At 42.7% G+C, this 19,754-nt stretch overlaps 1 protein-coding gene across 1 annotated transcript; it reads right to left on the bottom strand.

The window, feature by feature from the left end:
• Positions 1-9,393: 9,393 nt before the first annotated feature.
• Positions 9,394-18,160, bottom strand: cyp26c1 (cytochrome P450, family 26, subfamily C, polypeptide 1). Its single transcript, XM_030748295.1, has 7 exons — positions 17,968-18,160; positions 16,892-17,239; positions 15,799-16,023; positions 15,386-15,661; positions 15,108-15,266; positions 13,440-13,847; positions 9,394-11,325 (listed from the first exon to the last, which is right to left on the bottom strand). Exons 2-7 carry the CDS (start codon positions 17,096-17,098, stop codon positions 10,981-10,983), a joined length of 1,620 nt encoding a protein of 539 aa, XP_030604155.1. The 5' UTR covers positions 17,099-17,239; positions 17,968-18,160; the 3' UTR covers positions 9,394-10,980.
• Between the last annotated feature and the right edge of the window lie 1,594 nt (positions 18,161-19,754).

Here is a 19,754-nt window from a genome sequence, read left to right as displayed (position 1 = left end):
AAGGGTGTTTCTCTCAGGTCCGGTGTCAGGTCTTTCTTAAGGACACCACTTTCAGACACTGTTCACCTGCTGTAGTTTTTTTTAGGCTCGACATTTATTTTGTCTTCCACTTGTTCAGTTTCCTCAAATTTTTTAAGAGTACACTACACACATGCTGAGATATGCCAAGTTTTTAGCATCACTTCTTTGATGCAAAAATACTATTTAATACCTGTCAAACCTATGCCTCTGCTGTTTTTAGTATTTTTCATAGATTCGCCTAAATAAATGGGAACAAATTATATAAGGCTGCTAGTAACAAAGTTGCCTGTTATGTGTAGCTGTAACACTGGTTCATTCTTTGAGTTCGGAGCCTTTTTTATGCTTGAATGATTCATAGGTGAGTACTTAACCAGCAAAACTCTGAAAACAGTCAGGCACACGGACTGGACTGAAAATGAGAGAAAAAAAGAGCCAATGTCCAAAGAACTTTGAAAGACCCCCAGAAAGCTGGAGAAGTGTTGCTCAAGAGCACTTCAAAAAATTACAAGAAAATCTGGCTGACATGAATTGCAGTTTTTAGCTCATGTCACTAACAGGAAGTGAACATAATATGGTGGAATTACTCTACATTAGTCTCCTGAGACCTAAAGCAGTCTTTTTAATAACTAGAAAAACTAAGAGCATATTCATGCAGCTAATGAAGAATAAGAAAATGAGGCCATCTTAATACCAGACTCTTAACATACTGCACTGAATAAAAGCAGTGAAAGTGCTGTGGACACAGGCAAGCACAGGACATCTCACAGTTTTAGAGTCTTTGTTGTGAAACTAGCAGCGTATTTATTACACATTTTGATGCCACACTGGTTTGTTGCAGAGAATAAAAAAATATAATGTTTCATCACCGCTGAGGCCAATGTGCTGTGTGAGCTTTCAAGGAATTCTTGGACGTCTCTCTCTGGATTCCTCAGATATATATTTTTAAATAGCCAAAGAAAAAAAACCACAAACCTTTGGAAATATGTTGCTCCATATCATCAATCTCTCAGACAACAAGTAAATCTGTCAGTTGGTTTACCATGTGTTTGTGCCTCTGTACAGTCCCTTCTCTTCCCCTCCTCCTTTCACCTTTTTTCCATCTTTCATCTGTTTGCAGTTTCTTTCTTTCTCCCATTTGTTCCATTCCTCATCTCTGCCCTCCTCTTCCTATTCTCACTCCTTTTATGACCCCTTAAGGGCAACACACCTGCTGGATCATGCAATGTTGCATGACTTCTGCTCCAGTCAGAAGGCTTTGATTTGGTAAAATTGAAGATTGTTGATGTGTTGATGCATCAACCTCCAGCAGTTCCTCTGATGTCCACCTGAGGCTGCCTCCAGCAGTGAGTCAGTCGTGTTCAAATGTCCAACTTCACTGCAGAAACACACGTTTACAGCCTGCTAAAATTATTTTTGGCCTTCATGAGTAGTTTTCGCTGTTTTCTCCCACTCCGTGGTGAGTCAGTTTTTTTTTGTTTGTTTGTTTGTTTGTTTAAAGCTAAGGTTCGCGATGTTTCCACCTGGAGTAACTGAAGTGGACCTTTCAGTGACCTTTTAGCTGTTGGTGCTTTTTGGAGCATTTTTAATGACATAATCTGACAAATATGAGCTGCTGTGTGGTACAGACCCTCCAAGGCACTCTTACCTTGCACTATTTATCAGGGATCTGTGTCTCTGCTTTGCCCCGTATGCTTTATGGATGCAGCTTGCTTATGGTTCAGACAGATTATAGTAAAAATATGACAACTTCTTTGCAGCTGGGAAAAATTGGTAGTTGCCCAGTGATTGCCATGAATTTGCCTACTGATTCTAAGTAGTTGCAGTGATCAGCTGGTTACCCAGAGGTTGCTTGTACAGCACCTTTAAGCTCTGGGTGACCACATTTGATCTAAGGCGGTTGCACAGGTTTCCAGGTGGGAGGCAACCTGTCTCCAAACAGTTGTGGTCTGACTCTGACTGACAGCAATCAGTCTCAGACGGACTGGTGAAGGTTTGCTAATTGCAGCTTGCCGACATGTTGCAATCAATCTGAGTCAGTCTGCGCCGATGAGAGCAACTCGACCGCTCGACCGCAATAGGAGACTCGACTCAACTAGTTACCAGCTGGTTTTATTCTGGCTATGTTCCTACATAAAAGCAAGGTTGCCCATGGTTTTGTGTCCTTTTGCAGTTAATTATGCTGCAACAACATCACTGTTTTTGAAGAAATTTCTGAATTTCTGTTTCAAATCTGTAAGATTCTGGCAGATTTCAGATGGCAACAGATTTGCAGTTTTTGCAGATATTTCACAGTTAATCACTGTATTATCACAAACACATTGCATGAAATTGCAATCACAGACTGACAGCAGACAAGACTCCATCTTATTGCCATTTTATTGGTATCTTGATGCACCAAAGTTGCCTTGTTGTGAGCAGTTTATGAAGCAACTGGAAACAAGATCAGAAGTTCATTGCAATATTGCAATAATTTTTGTTCATGCCACAGTTTCCAGCAACTGTTTTCCCTAGTGTGACTGTAGTATGACCAAGCCTGCTATTGCTCTGCATTTGATCATTAATTATTATTAATCTCTCTCTCTCTCCCCCCTTTAACCAAATTCCTCACGGAAGTATAAATATTTTCAACTTAACTTGCGCAGACACAAATTTTCCTTCATTTGTGACACTGAGTGCATATTTGCATCGCTCTAGGCAAACTTTGCTTCACCATCAGCACATCACCCTCTCTTCTAAATATGGTCCTTTTAGGTGCTTTGCTGCTGGTGTGTTAGCCCTTTAGGTCACAGCATGCTTCAACAGAATGACACAACTGTGACAAGGGACTCACTTTAATGCATGAAAATGGCATCAGAGACAACAGATTCACGGAAAGAAAGGAAGTTTCCTTTTACACCAGGTCAGAGGTCATGGTCAGCCAGGCTTGGTCAAGGACACTGCAGCAGGGCAGGCAGAGGGAGTTTGAACTTGTGACCCTGTGAGTCTGAAGGCTTCGGCCGAACGCAGGCTTTCGTCTCCCTGCGTCTGTCTCAGTGCTTCTGAACTCTGCAGGCATTTTTTCAGCTCGTCCTCCTCAAGGCTGACGGCTGGAATGCTGATATAACAGATGTTGTCTGACAAAGCCAATAATTATCTCCTGTACGGCTGTATGTCCATACCCGCTCTTCTTCCTTCTCCCCCCCTCCTTCTTCACATCCTCCACAGGCTGGTTAGCTCTCTGCATTTCCTCAAGCTGCTCTGCCTGCAAACATTCACCTTTACTCTTAACTTCCAACCTTTAAGAGCTAGCCCCACAACATTGCTTCCTCCAAAATATCACACTTTCCTCACTTCTTTCTCCTGACAGGTCACCTCACCCACACTAAAATGGGACAAGAGCTGATTAAAAATGCATTCACAATACTTTTAAAGCCATCAAGTCTCTCCACAGATGGTGTCATAATAATCTACGGACAGTTTTCGGGGGACGATTTCTTCCGCAGATTCAGTTTTGGTGAGTTTGAAATGGAAGTTTATGCAGCTAAATGCTTTCTTGGCCGAGCTTAGCTTTGAGGGAATGCAGAACCACAGAGTCAAAAATAGAGAAAGTTAGCTCAAATTAGCGTCATTGCAACATCCAATAATTTTAAACTCTGCCACGCCATACTATTAACTGCTGTACAGAGGACATGCAGCACAGACTCTGGTATGTCTTGAGACAGGAAACTGAAGCCCAAGTCTGCACCTTGCATGAACTTGCTAACCTACAGGGTAGATCAGGTTTGCTGTGTGACTTTCTACTTTTTTTTTCCTGACTTTACTGTTTTTATTATCTGCAGTCTACAAGAAAAAGAATAAATATCCTGCTTGGTATAAAGAGGGCATACCATTATAATGATGTTATTTTGTTTTTCAGAAAGCTAATTTAAGCACCTTCATCAGTCAGTTAGGTGCATTTTTCCTAGATTTTTTTTCCTTCTCAATGCTCATTTCTCGAAAGCTTGCCATAAATAAACTCGTCCTGACTTTGTCTAGTTTAGCGGATCTCTGTAACGCACCGCTGACCCAGGCCTGTGGGTTCATTTTTCTCTAAAGACCTCTCTTTTATCTCATTATAATAATTAAGCGCTCCCCCAATGACCTGAAACAGCCATTTAGAGAAATCGTTCTCGATGTGCGCATTTTGTTTTCAACCAGAACACCAGCAGCACAAGTGCAGAGAGGTGAGAAGGTCACACACAGGCGAGGAAACTGGGAAAATAGGAAAAATTATATCAGCTTGATGACAGGTTTTAAAATTTTTTGAACTAGAAAAGAGTATTTTATGGTCAAGATCTTCGTTGCACTAATGACCCAATGATAAAAGCTGTAAATGACGGCGATGCAGCTCCACTTCAGAAAAATCCACAGAAAAGCCCACAGTGCATTTAATTCACATAGACATGCTAACAGCTATTCAGCATGAGGAAAAGTTGTTAAAGTTAAAGAAAAGTTATTATAAACTGTTTAAATACTGTCTTTTTTTTTTTTAAATCACCAGTGTATGAATGGACTAACCCAACTTAAAACCTGAGACCTCCCCCCAACCTTTTCGTTTGCCTCTATCAGCCTGTGGGCTGATTGCATCAATGACTCTCTGTCCTACAGAACCAATAATGCAACACTAGCTAATGTTAGCTTAGAAATGGATTCCACTAATTGCCAGCAGGAACAAACGAGTGGCAACAAACAGGCTCAACATACACATACGGACCAAAAACAGAAAAACGCTGGCCACCTCCACCTGGCAAAACCGGGCTCAACATCAGCAGGTCACATCAATCATGGAGGGACTTCTGTTTGGTTTTTGGTGATCAATACCAACCCCACACTCATTCATATGGCTAATATCTGCCAATAGTTGTTTACCTGCTCATGTAGATGAGTTGTAAGCCATCAAATGTAGCTCCTTGAATGGATAAGGTCAGTTAATGTTGTGTTCCTTTTACTGGTGACGTCTCACAGGTTGACCGCATTCCAGTGGTGACAGCAGTCAGAGAAACAGGCTTTGTTTTGCTTCCTGGCAAGGTGGAGCCATCCATCACTAACAATGCCTGAAGTACAAGAGAACAATACTACAACACATTCACAGACAGAGCCTGGTTGGCTCGAGGTGTACCAGTCAGTCACAAATACACAACAACACAACAGTAGTAGTACAGATTATAAGTTCTGCCATCTTGGATGTTGAAATCATATTTGGGTGGGGGGGTCTAGATGAAAATTGTGATTCCAGGTTTTCCACTTCAAATGGATTGTAGCATGATTCTGAATACCCAGGACTGCTCTGGTTGGTAAGTTAGCTTGCATTTTCCAACTTAATTAATTAATCCTCTAATGCAAAATAACCATCACCAGTGTAATGTTACAGTTTTATCCTACTGGAAACACTGGTTGGCCAGTTAATCATGATACTAACAATAATGTATAAATGAATGAGTGATATAACAACACAAGATAAGTAACTAAAGTGATGCTAGATATGGGCTTTTAGCCAGCCAGCTGTAACTTAGCTACATTGTATGTATCTGGCAGCTTTATCAAGTCAATGCTGTTGCCATTACACTGATATGTAGGTATACCTGTGCTAGCTACAGACTTGTTTGGATGTCAGCCTTTAAACTAAAGCCGATAGCAATATACATCAGATGGACCATTTTCATTTTACAACAAACAGGAATCGTTTATGAGCTGGCTCAGGACGGATGAACTCCTGATGATCCTCCATAGCTGCCAGAATCTATCCTCAGCCCCAAAGTCACACAATAGAGCCTGCAAAGTCTTTGGAAACTGACTCAGCACATGAATGGAGATGTAAACCAAACCACCAAGCTTGCAGCTTGCGTTGTGGTTTTTTCTGTGACAGCAGCAGCAGCAGAGATTAAAATAAACTTAAAGAAAACACATGCGAGGAGCTGATGTTGGCCACCAATCGCTCTATCCAAGTCACCATCTGACCCCGTTTTCCCCCTCATTTCGCAAATGGGTATCCCTTATCGTGCCCAAGAACTGCCTTTGAACCAGAACACACACAAATACGAGGAGGAGGAGGAGGGTGAAGAGGCACTGAGTCTAAAAATTCTGCAGTGGAAAGATTTTTATAGCTCAGAGGGGGGTGGAAGAGAGAAGCTGGTGAGTCAGCAGAACAAATGAACTTCGGAGTTATATCATACAGTTTTATCTTAATTTGTAACCAAAACAATTTTTTGAAGCCTTCACAAAGAAAGAAAACATGTTTTTTGAGCAGGAAGATGAAAGAAGCTTCAACACTTTAATCTCAAAGATCCTTACATGCCTTCTCTGTGGGTAAATAAACCCCCAATAAGGAGCTGATAGCTAATGTGGTGGGCAATAATGGGCTTAGCTCTTGGAGGAACCACAACACAATTGTTAGCCAGTAGAAGATGTTGGATTTTGATTTTTATTTGTTTATTTATTACAAATCTCAAACTCAATTGCTGATTGTGATATAGGTTTGATGATCAGCAAAGTTTCCTGTATGGTCTGTGGTTTAAACACTGATGAAAGTCTGAGTTTTCATTCACTGACGTTTGCACTAAACTATTAAAAACTTTCCAAAAATGTCACATTTTCCTAAATAAATGATGACTATTATTTGCAAATACTCAATTTCCAAGGGAAAAGTCAGGGGCAGGGAACACTTTGCTTTCTGTCCTGTTGGGAAAGGTCCTCCTACTTTGTCTCCCTAAAATTACCATCCCACACAGCTACATTTTCAATCCAGTGTTGTTTATATAGCTCCAGCTCACAACGACAGCTGTCTAAAGACAAGGTGCTTCATATTGTCAATTGCACTTGCAGAAAAGTCAGCATCGTCCATGCAAATTACAGGTGACCATGATAATCTACTAGTGACCAAAGCAGCACCCTCTTTGAGACTGATCTCACCTACAGTCAGCAACCACTTGTCTACTAGTTGGGGAATGCACATTGATCCCGAGTGACTTGTGGTTTCCGGAGGGGTTGTTGACCAGTCTCTTGGCCTGTGTGACTGAAGCCTTGGATGAAAGAAAAAACTAGATGAGCTCCATTGATTGGGAGGTGAGGAGGAGGAGGAAAGAAATTATTCCAAAGAGACTGGATATATAGCTATGTATCTATAGATAGATAAATTTTTTTTGGCTATGACCAAAAATCATTAAACATTTGATACAATACATGCATAACTGTTGGGTATATACCCATATAAGTCTTTAGATGGGGACATAAAATGCTGACAGTCTTTATAATGCAGTTGGAGTAATTTTGTTTCATAACTTCGGCTCCTTCCACCTCAGAAGTGCTCTGTCAGATGAGTCAATAGGATTGGAAGAGAAGTTGCCCATGAGGTCAGTTATGTGGTGGCCACCAGGCATTTCCAGCAGCCACCTGACCACCCTCACTGACAGGCCGAGAACAGAGTGAAGCTATGTGGCAGAAAATTAATGGGACACAAACAGCCTGGCCTATTTGTGTCCACTGCGGGGCCCCGTAGCCCTGCCAAGTTCGTTATCTGATGGATGCTCGGTCACTGTGAACTTGGCAACGTTTTGAACCAGGGTTCACTCCAGTGGCACCGGCTGCACAGGTCAGTGGCCGGTCAGCTGATGGGAGAGTGCATGGGAACCAGAGTGGGGATTCAGCAAAACACAAGGCAATGCAACACAACCTGACAATCAAGGATTGTACAAATCATGCAAGTGGAATAGTGTGCAGCAAACTGCTTGGATTAAGTGACTTCTTTGTTAGAGTTTAGGAACATGAGGAGAAATTTATGGTTTTATGGAATGATTGTGGAAAAAGCAATACTGTCTAACAGTTTGAAGAAAGGTGAGACACTGATAACAAACATGGCATAAAATTTTAATTGAATTAAAGAAACTGGAGCAGCGACTGCTTGGACAGGCTGATATGGTATGGTATGGTATGGTATGGTATGGTGTTTCAAGAAACCTGCAGCAAAATGCAACAACACCAGAAACAGTCATCTGGGCATCCAGCTGTAGGTGTACATGATGCAGCATGCGAAAAGCTGGCAAATACAAACGAGAAATCATGAATGTGAACAATAACAGCCAAGCAGTGATGCGATCAACAACAGCCGGACTTTCCAACATCTCCCATCTTTGTTATCCTCACTTCACTGTCCTCAGTATCCCTCAAAATTATGCCTGTTACATGAGCTCAGGGTGAACCTGCTCTCATCTGTGAAAAGCACAGGGCGCCAGTGGTGGAGCTGCCAGTTCTGGTATTCTGTGGTAAATGTCAGTCAGGCTCCATGATGCCGGGCAGTGAGCACAGCGCCCACTAGAGGACATCAGGCCACCCTCATAAAGTCTGTTTCTGATTGTTTGGTCAGAGATATTCAGTCACTCAATCTGATCAGTATCCCAGAAGTTTCACTGACTTGACACTATACTTTGATTATGAAGTGTTCCTTTTTTTGAATACAGTGTATACATAGTTTCCAGGTATGATGCATGAAGCCAATGTGGAAGTACTTCAAATTACATTCTTTATAATAGCCACCAGGGGGCAATTTCTCTGATTGCGAAAAAAAACTTTGACTATATGATAAAACATTCAGTCATTCAAAGTAGACGTGCTAATAACAACACACGACTTTAAGCCTTAATAAAATTCAAACTGGTGAGGAACCCTGTGCAGTTCTGCTTTAAAGCTGGGAACGCTGACATGGAAGTCACGTTTTTGAAGCCTAATTACGAATGTTTTCGCTGTCACCGTCTTGGTGTTTTGAAACGAACGAGCTGCTGTTCTATGAATTTGCACATAACGAAGTCATTAGTCTTTGATCATCCTCCTTTCTGATAATTTGAATGACCAGAAGTTGCGAAATCAACTCCATATTTTATTCAGCATGAAGTGAAATGAGTGACTGAGCCCATAAAGCCAGCAGGACAGTGTCCAGCAGAGGATCGTTTTCCCATAGACTTCTATAGGACACAAGGGCTTTTTGGCAACCACAGTTATCGCCCCCTGGAGGCCATTAAAGTGAATTCAGGATTTGAGCAGGTTTGTAGTTTGTTTATAGTCTATGGGGGTTGACTCACTTTTAGGGTGAGCCTCAAGTGGCCATTAGAGGAACTGCAGTTTTTGCAGCATTTGCAGAGTGAGTGCGCTTGCTTTTATTTTTCAAAAATTGCTCAGTTTTAGTTTATTTTCTGTTCGTTTTGTGTTGGTTTAAGTTTTATAATGTAAAATGGTGGTTATATTTCAGGGTTAGCTTTTAGAAAGATCATAGAAGACTCACAATCACAGTGTAGATGTACCTGTCTTGATAAGCAAAGGTACCAACACTTTTTTTATGCTCGTGACAAAACGTTTTCTTCATCTAGTTTTATTTTAGTTTGGATAAGCTGTAATTATGTTGACCCTTGGCTACAGGATGTGACAAACTTGGACAAACTTTGTTTATCATCTTCTAATTTACTTTTTACATCAACTGTACATCGGCTACATGTGATACACTCAATGAATGCATAAACAGGACAAATATACACAGACTCCTTAAATCAAAGAAAGTGCCATCTCCTTCCACAAGTCCATCCACACGTCACATTTCACAGCGCATCTATGAGATCTACAGTCCTAGAATCAGACCAATAAAAACAATATTAATTATAACTTTCCTCTCTGTATATGCTGCTCTAAGCAATAAAAGATTTCTATGTTCTAGCAGTGAAAAAGCTGTTGTGGACTTTACATTACTAGTTAGTGTCTCTATCTATACATTGTTGCAGATAAAGTAAAAGTACAACAGATATGATACATCCGCATTTTAAATACAGCTTATTCATGATGCTACTTCATTTGATACACATATAATAGCAGTGTTAAGGATATATATATATATATATATATTTAACATTCGTATAAAATGAACTTTATGTTCGGGAAGTTCCTGGTTGTCAGTCTGACATCACACAGCCAGTCTCTCCAGTGTCCATTATGAGCATTGAGATATGATTCTATTGCAGAAAAATCACAGTTCAGCCTTAATCAGACTGTCGCATTTCATAGTTTGTTTCTCCACAGGCAGCATTTCTGCAGAGCTGACTCACACCCAGTGCCATGCTCAGAGGCACTTCAGAGAGGCAAGAACAAAGGCGACTGAAAGCTCTAAATGGAAGCTAAACGCTGATGATGTGCTCAGTCAGCACAGCAGATATACAGTACGTAGCACTTGTGTCCATAGTAATGATGTAAAAAGGAAGGAGTGCAGAAAGGTGGAGATGTCCAGGCAGAGTGCAGCCAGGCTGTCAGTGCAGGAAACAGGAAAGACAGGCAGCATAAAAATCATAAAACCACACATGTCCATTGAAGCACCCACACACTGCTGGATTTGAGTGAAATCCAGCATATTTGCTGTGCACTGCAGGAGCATCTAAAATGGATTTGTAGAAAATATACTGGCAAGAATTTTAAAAGCTGTGTGGAGAGAAGCTTTAAGAGTCCCTGAATAACCGTTTCTCTCCTGGATAGAAGAGATTGCTGGTGAGTGGAACATGCAGTCCACTCCAGACAGCAAAACCTAGATCTGCTGTTTGAAAACTAGCAGGGAGGAATGCTACAGACTTCCATAAATAGCTTAAAATGTATGTGAGTAATTGGGTTGTGAGTAAATGTTAGGAAATGGGAAACAAAATCTCTGCTGGTGAGAAGATAACGTGGTTAAATGTGCTTGTGCTACAACAGAAAGCAGTTTCTTAGGTTTGAATCAGACCTCTGAAGAAATGAAGTACTGCAAGGTGGCAATGTGCCCCCCCCACCCCCGTGTCCATGGAGATGAAAGGAGGCCTGAACTGCACCATTGGGACTGAAGAGGTCATTATCTCTTAGAGAGTTCTTGGAGAGAGAAGCGGGGGGGTCAGATTGCCTCCTGGGCTGAGTTTCTCAGTCTGTATTTGTCTTTTTTTAAATCTAAAGTGGGTAGTTGTAAGCAAAACGCACATGCAGCCCGTTTACCGGGTGCACTATCGGCACTGTTTGCATCTTGGGGAAGTTCTCTGTAGCAAGGGTCCATTTGCAAGTCCCGATCAGCTCCACGGCGAGAGTCTTTAGGATGATCTGAGCCAGTTCTTTCCCTACGCAGCTCCGCACTCCGCCACCAAACGGCACATAGCTGAAGCGAGCCGAGCGGCACTCGTCCCGATCCGGGCCAAATCGGTCCGGGTCGAACATCTCCGGGCTCTGGAAGGCCGCTGCGGTCTCATGGGTGTCCCGGATACTGTACATTACACTCCAGCCTTTGGGGATCTGGTAGCCCTGCAGAAGAAGAAAAGCATTTTTATTTTTTTGAGGTTTTTTTTATGTATGCAGTGATTAATATTGATATAAACTCTCACTCAGGGTTCTAAAGATATTTCTGAATCTTCATAATATCACCACTGTCAGCAAACTTTAATTAATGCAGAGAAAATGGTTCAATTAAAAACAGAAGATTTTGTTATTTAGAAATTTAATAAAATTCTGCAAAATCAAAGCCTTAAAAATGAAAAATGAAAATTAATTCAAGAGTCTTATTATGTTGAACTTTTCATTTTGGCATGACTTGGAAAGCTGGAGGATTTAGTACCTTGAAAACTTTGAAAACATTCATTCATTCAGTCACTCATTATTCTGGTAATCCAGACTTCTCTATAAACTAATCCCAGTTATTTCCGCAGAGTTAGGATTTCCTTGTTTAGGTTCCAGAAACACTCACTTGACCGAACAGGCATAATAACATTTGCAGAAGCGCAATTACTTCATGCCTATACAAGTTAATACCGTGAGAAATCATTTGCATCATATAATAGCATGCTGGAAATTCCTCTGCAATCACTTTAAACTTCACTTGTCCTTTTGCAATAAAGGCAGCAAATTGGGGGCACACTGAGGGCAGGGGAGGGGTTTTTAAGGATGTAGGGATGAGGCAGAGCAGATCCCCAGGAGGGACGGTCAGAACAAAGAGCCAAAATCAAAACTCAATAGACGCGAGCTTTACTCTGCCTCCAGCATGAAGTTCATGGAATAAATCACTCACGCTCACTGACTGCCCACAAGGAGGCGCTGTACATTTTTTATCTGTTCTACACATGTAAAATTTTAGGCTGCCCTCTTTACATAAAGAAGGTAATGAAACCTGTGCCCTCTACAGGCAGCTCTTTCTATGCCCGCGTTTTACAATTTATGGAAAATCCTGGAAATTACAAATTGATAAGATGATCAGACATAATTGGTGCATCGAGTGAGTTAAACAACAAAAATCTTGTATTAATCCAACAGCATAACAAAAACTGGGTCCGTTTGTACAGGTATCATTCTAAGCTACGGTTTGCCGAATGGACGATCGTCTGCGTGCGCACGGCTTTCTGGAGTTTTTTTCGTTTGTGACGTGATTAATGATTGACCTGCAAAGCACCAGAAGAACGGGCCACCTTCCTTTTTGTTGTGTTGGAGAGCTGCACACAGATACCAACAGCTGATGCTGACGGTAGCTGGTTGGAAAATATTGCCCAAAGTTATTATTTAAACCATATCTTCACCTGTTCTGGTTGAATTAGGCTCCATAACAGTCATCTAAGTGTACCTTAGTTGGTGACTGGATGACGATATTGGCTGGCCAAGACTATCAGCAGCTGGTCTTTGTTTTTGTTATATCTGATTTTTTTTTTATTTGGCTATTTTCACACTCTGACTCCATAAATAGTTTATGAAGCACGACTGTAACTTCTGCTTTTGTTGTGGAGCTAGAACAGAGCGCTGTTCACTGATGCTATATATAGGAGGGGTAAATATATAAGCGATCGTCAGTTGCTGATGGCTGGTTGGAAAATTTTTACATAGTGCCCAAACCTGTTATACACCAGCACACCTCCTCCCATACGGGTTGGATTGAATTTCACAGAATGTCATAAATGTACGTCAGTTGGCGATTTGAAAAATCTATATCATCTACCAGTGATTGATTGATACCATCGCTGATTGATTTATCGTTAGTTGGGACATTCCTAAATTTCCCGTAAGCCCTCAGTCATTTCCAGTAGAAGAGGCTTGGAGATGATGCTTTCGGCTGAGTAAGATTTAAATTCCTTTGTAGCTGATGACTGGGGTTAGGTTAATTGGCTAATCTAAATTGCCCATAGGTGTGAATGTGAGTGTGAAAGGTTGTTCGTCTCTCTGTGTTGGCCCTGTGACAGGCTGGCGACCTGTTCAGGGTGTACCCTGCCTCTCGCCCTATGACAGCTGGGATAGGCTCCAGCCCCCCCGCGACCCTGAACAGGGTAAGCGGAAGCGAATGGATGGATGGATGGATGTAGCTGATGAATATTGAGTCGTTTGGGGGGAAAAAACAAAAAAAACAAAGACAAATCTTCCGACCAGAGACTCAAACTTACATCTAGTTCAAACGTCTGCAGGGCCGTCCGGTAACCGCCAGAAACTGGGGGCAGGAAGCGGAGCACCTCTTTGACGACGCAGTCGAGGTAGCGGAGCTGGCTGAGCTTGTCCAGGCTCAGGTAGGGTATGTGAGACTGGGGTCGCGGGAGAGCGCCTCCGTCTCTCCGATTCTGACACCCTCTGTTTAGCAGGTAGGTCACCTCCTCATCTGCAGCATCCTCCTCTGTTTCCGTGGTGACACCAGATGGGATGTGGCTGCTGTGAGACTCGTAGCCGAGGTCCTCTGCCTCCAGTTCAACTCTGGCCTTCTCCACCACTGCTGGGTGGCGAAGAAGCTGCATAACGAGCGATGTGGAGGCACTGGCTGTGGTGGAGTGAGCAGCAAAGATCAGCTCCACTGCTGTTTCCTACAAGAAGGGAGGTGGTTGGATTAAGTTCATTTCATCCAAATTTACTGATCTGAGCTTCACAGTCAGAGCAAAGGAGTCCCTTAAAAGCTGCCGTTTAGTCCAAACCACTGCTGTTTCAGAGGTTTCCTTTGGTGTGCCCTGACACGCTGGCTATGGCAACACTGGACTGCTTCTTTCTGCTGCTCCCTTTAGTAGTTGTCACACAGATCATCTGCCTCCATCTCACCCAATCCCAGCACCCTCCACTGTCACTCCAACCCTCTGCATCTCCACCTTCACTACATCCATGAATCTCCTCTGTGATCTTCCTTTTCTCCTCCTTCCTAGCAGCTCCATCTTCACCATCCTTTGTCCAGTAAATCCACTATCCCCCCGCTGCACCATCTCAGCCTTGCCTCTCTACCTTTGTCTCCAAACCACTGAACCTGAGCTGCCCCTCTGTACTCATTTATAATTTTTGTCCATCCCTCCCAATGAGTATCTTAGCTGTGGCAATACTGCACACTAACAGAAAATGGTTCTATAACGGCAAAAGTCAGTCAGCTTTCAACCAAAGCATCGCCACTTGTGTCCTGTTTGGGAGGTTTGTGACTTCCACCTTCAAATACTCTCACTCAGTGTTTGGTTGGTTTAGAAACAGGTCATAGTTTGGATTAAAATAGCCCCGTTCACAACATTAATGTGGAAAAAAATGCATTTAACAGTCCTAAGTGTGTTCAGATGAGACGCCCGGGGTGCTCAGCAGGCATCCACTCATGGGGATATTTCAGTCACGTAACCGCTGTTTAGTTAGTTTATAGCCTGAGATTGATGCTTTACTTTTGGTGATTACATGTATGCTAGAAAAATCATAAAAATTATTTTATTGGCCACTCTCTTAGTGTATTAGGTACACCTTTAGCATCATTTTTAATGTCCACAGTAGCGTTTGCGTGTCTTGCATAAGAAAAAGGTTGGAGCGGTGGTGGTAGCATAAATCAGAAAGATTTCACCCAGATAGCAGGAAGTGCTGTGCTCTGCAGGAACAGTGTGTTAGACTCTTTAGTTCCAGTCAGACTCAGACTGCCTTACATGATGAAAAATTGTGCCTAAGTGGTTAGAGGTTAAAATGTGATTCGCTGGGTCTGGACGAAGCTTCAGTGTGTAATGAGTTGGGAGCATGAACACTCTCTGCATGTCTCAGTGTTGTCCTAGCATGACTTTCAGAATGTGAGGCTAGCACAGCCTTTCCTGCACTCTGAATATTAGCTTTGGTACCTTGAGCTCCTGGATGCTGAGCTGCTGGCCGTGCTCCTTAGCGCTGGACAGCATGTAATCAAAGGCATCAGTGTATTCCTCCTCCATCTGCTGCCGCTCCCTCTTTTCTTCAATGATTTTCTCCATGTGGGCGTGCAGGATTTCTCTGGCTTTTATCCCCTGGCAGAAAAGGATTAACAAATTGCAAAGAATTCATGCGAAAGCCAACAAAAACGGAAATTAATCAGCTTTTAATATGATCTTATCCATGTAGAAACTGACTGCTTTAGCTTTCCTACCTTGCGTAACCCACTGAGTGGGGCATCTATAGGCAGAGAGAAGAGGTTGTTCATCAGCTGCTCGAAGATCTGAGCCAGGTAAACGAGCCGCTCCTCCTCCAGCTGCAGACCCAGCAGGACCCTGACCGCGATGCGAAACGTCAGAGACTTGGCTGCACTGTACACGTCGATGGCATCCGGCTCTGAACACCACTTGGCAATTTCTGACTTGATAACATCCTGAAGCCGGGGCAGGTAGGACTCCAGAGCACTCCGACTAAACACTTTGGCCAGAATCTTGAAAGAGATGAGAAAACAGAAAGAAAAAAGTCACAGAAAGTCAACAGCTTTCAGCAAAAACCCACAGTAAGGAGCAGAGAGGGGCGAGGACCGGATACAGATGTAAAGTTCAACCTACTGTTACACCTTCTTACCTTTCTCTTCCGCTTGTGCAGGTCTCCAATGGAGTTGACGAGGGTGTTGGGACCCAGGATGATGCGGGTGCTCTGGGGCCACTGGGTGCACACCAGGCTGTGCTCCCCCAGCAGGATCTTGCGGATGTTCTCCGCACCCGTCACCCTGATGACGGGCTTCCCCAGGAGGTGGGTCTTAAACACATTTCCGTGTTGTTCTCGCCTTGAGATGTGGAAGTTTGAGCCCTTGAGGGTAAAAAAAATAATAATAATTTTGTCATATTTGAAGGAACACAGCAGCAACTCACCAACAACTTATGAAGGTGGAAAATTCAAAAGTTTTGGAAAAGTTAAGCCAGAAATTTTAAGGTGCAATCTCCATTGTTGTTGTTGTTATTATATTACTATTATTATTATTATTGTATTTGTTGATATGTAGCTCTAAAAACACTAAATTTGTTTTAATGACATTATTGCAAATTAAAAAAAATAATGTTTAAAACAGATTTGTGTTTTCTTCATGTCCTATTAGATTTAGATTTTTTTTTAATTTAAGAGTCTCATGATGGCCACAATTAATGTTCACTCAGTGTTTAGATGATTATCTTTCATTAAAAGGACCAATATTCAAGGTTGTCCAACCTGCGTGCGTGTGTGTGCGTGTGTGTGTGTGTGTGTGAGAGAGAGAGTTATTTAAGAAGGTGAAAACTTAGAGATAGTGAGGACCAACACGTGTGTGTAAGGATGTGGAGAGGATGGATAGAGATGAAGGGATGAGAGGCTGAATTCTTTAAGGTGGGAAAGACAGAGAGATGGGGGGGGGGGGGGGGGGGGGGTTTGAACAGAAAACGTCTGTTTTTGCTCCCTAACACGGAATTACGCGGACCATCAAGTCCGCACATGTCGCATCAACATCTGAACTCAGCCTGTACAAGAATCTGTTTCTCCAAACTTTTCCTGACATGGAATCAGCACCGTGATTATTAAAACTTCCTGCAGCTTTTATAAAGGTAATGTGGATCGGAAACAAGTAACAAATGAGCATAAATAAGGACACACCTGTAATTGGCAATCTTTAAAAAAAAAAAAAAAAAGGCAACTCCAACTCGCTCACCTGGAACAGCCAGTGGAAAGTCTCTCCGACCAATGGCCAGCCCATGGAGCCTTTCGGCAGTGGCAGGCTGCTCTCTTTGTCCCGGGTCAGACTCCAGCGAAGGCTCCACAGCTGCCGGGTCAACGCCAGCAGCAGGAGCGCGGTAAGGAGTGAGGTGAGCGCGGTGGCCAAGGCCGACAGCACCCCTAAGTGAGCCAGGGGCAACATCTCCTCTGGGCTGGTCCGCTTCCCAGCATCCACCTGCGTCTGCGCGCTGAAATGCTCTCCGGGCTGTGCGTAAGTTTCTCCCCGTCGGTGTGTCAGGAATTCTTCCTCTTTTCCTCCTTTTTTTCCTTTTATTGTGGTGTCCTGTAAAAGTTGTCCAAATAGAAATAAAGTCTGGGTGGGTTTACCCTCCGCTGTACCAGAAAAAAATACATCCAACTCATCTCTGGAGAGAACCAAATGTTACAGCCAGTTAGACCAAAACAGTATCTACAAGATCCACGACCACGCAGAAATATGCAGAGATGTTGTACACTTCTGCTGTGATTTTTTTTTTTCAATGAGAACAAACAGTTTTAAATTGCATGCATTTTAAAGAGTTTCTGCAGGCAGACGCACCTGTAAAAGAAAGAAATAAGCCGATCAGAGCGGATGGATGCGCCTGCACACACTCATATTCTGACTCTAGTTGAGCTACATGATAAACGTGCTCCTCTCCTGCGAGGAAACTCCCCTTCATTCCGCTGTCGCTGCTCCTTCAAAATGAGGAGTAGCTGTCAAGTATTCCAAATAGTTTTACAGGTTTGCGTGCGCCAGCTTGTCTATTAGGTTATGCGCCTTTATAGGTACAGTTCAGGGGGCTCAGCCTCCCTAACCCCCCCGGGCGGCCCGGAGTTTATAGAGCAATGACAATAAATCAGGTTTTTAAAAAGAGGCAGAAGAAAAAGAGGGATTTGATTATAGTATGTTACAGTATGAAGCGGAGTAAACTAAAAGAGCAAAAAGTTCAGCAAATTTCTCTCTCACTCTTATTTTCCCAGTGAAAGAAGTAATAAGTTAGAGAGTTTTGTCTTTTTCAGATTCAAACTTACCTCCAAGCAGCTTCCTCTGAGCGCTCAGTGAGGGAAATCCGTTTGGGTTTCAGGCAAGTTTCTTTCTCAGCTCCTCTGACCGGTGCCTGCTCCTACACAGTGAGCGGGCTGCAAGAGGTTTTATAGAAAATGCAGCATGATCCACCTTCGATTGTGACGTTGGTCTGAATATGTTAAAAGGGCTCGGTGTTTCATTCACAGCGCTGCGGAGTGAAAGAAAAAAAAAAGGAAGGGGAAAACGTTTGGAGATCAGAGCCGAGACGCAGCGGTGCGCCCTCACAGAGAGAGAGAGAGAGAGAGAGAGAGACGGGGGGTGCTTGTTGGAGAAGACGAGGGAAGTGTGGCAGCGAGTGAAGAAAATTTGCAGGTATAGATAATTCTTTGCGCGGAGTTGTGGGGAGTTTCAGACAGAAGCTCCGTTTAGATTCAGAAGCGCAAAAAGAAATAGCGAAGAAAAAAGCGCAGCAAGAACCAGAATCTAAATTTCACAAGGCTGCAGCTTTAAGCTTTCCTCCAAATAACAAACCAGCCACAGATCTCTGTTTGGTTTTAACGGCGTATTTTTCTATTTCTTTAATTAACTTCTTTAAAATTCAGCGATGCATTTTGTTCCTTATTGCTTCCAGAAAGAGGGGCCAGTAGACACTCTCAGCCGAAACCATTGGACTGATATTAAGATAGAAGCAGAGCCACACCAGCTTCAGTTAACAGCATGTTTTCATTAAAAAAAAAAAAAAAAAAAAAAAAAAAAAAGTTTGATCGCATTTGGCCTCAGGAAGGGACTCGAAATGTCTCTTAAACACTCCTGTTTTCTCATACCTTCAACCTGAAAAACGGACTGAGACGGATGAGGTGGATATTCTGATTAAAACACATCCACACCAGCCTCGGTTCAGAGGATCGTTACTTTTAACACGGAGTTTCTCATTTATGAAATTGAAGCTGATGATATGTAGCGATCCAGATGAGGTGGACTTTAAACCCAAACTTTGGACCAGATTTAATTTTGGATTGGGCGCAGTCTCTGCGCGTAAAACGGCGCAAGATCTGCACTATTTTATGTAAAAAGCCTCCTCGGGTCACGGCGAGGCCAATCCACTAAACCTCCAGCTGTGAATGATTGTTTTTTTGTTGTTTTTGTTTTTTTTATAGAAACAAGTCAAACTTCGGGTTTCTCTTTGTTTTGGGGGGTTAATGAAAGCTCAGATGATCTCATTAGAGCTGCATTTGTAAAAATGTGCGCGCTTCTCCAGCTGTTGCCGGTGCGTCCTCTCGCCGAGCTCCGTTTACATTTGACTGGCGTTGGCTGGAGAGTTTGTTAGTTGGTTTATTTAATCCACACTGAGGCGGAGAGGGGAAAGAGCTCCTCCCCGGCAGACTGATAGAAACACAGGCGCGCTGTTGGTTTTCACACCTTCAATTAACAGGATGGTTTCTGTGTGAATCTCGCCTCAGGCCGCAGTTCTTACTCAGAAACTGGTCACATGCGGTCTCAGAAAAGGGACGAAACGCCGGAGAGGTGCTTGAGGTCCAAAATGATTTTACTGTGTGTAATAAAATGAATTTTAAGTACAAAAAGTGAGATTATTTTTCACTAAAAACAACCCAAAATGTTAATAATTTGCGATCAGATTCCAGTGAGGCTTCTGTAGATTATTACATGAATCCACCCTTTTTTGTGCATTTTAAAGGTTTTTAATTTATTTTGCCCCTATCAGCTCTGTGAATGTGTTTTTTTATCGTGCACGGACAGATGAGCGACAAATGAAATCTGATGATCTGAGTTT

This window comes from Archocentrus centrarchus, chromosome 15, assembly GCF_007364275.1.
Source record: "Archocentrus centrarchus isolate MPI-CPG fArcCen1 chromosome 15, fArcCen1, whole genome shotgun sequence".
Taxonomy (NCBI): domain Eukaryota; kingdom Metazoa; phylum Chordata; class Actinopteri; order Cichliformes; family Cichlidae; genus Archocentrus; species Archocentrus centrarchus.
The sequence above is the reverse complement of the archived record's forward strand: the minus strand, read 5'-3'. Positions and strand labels throughout refer to the sequence as shown.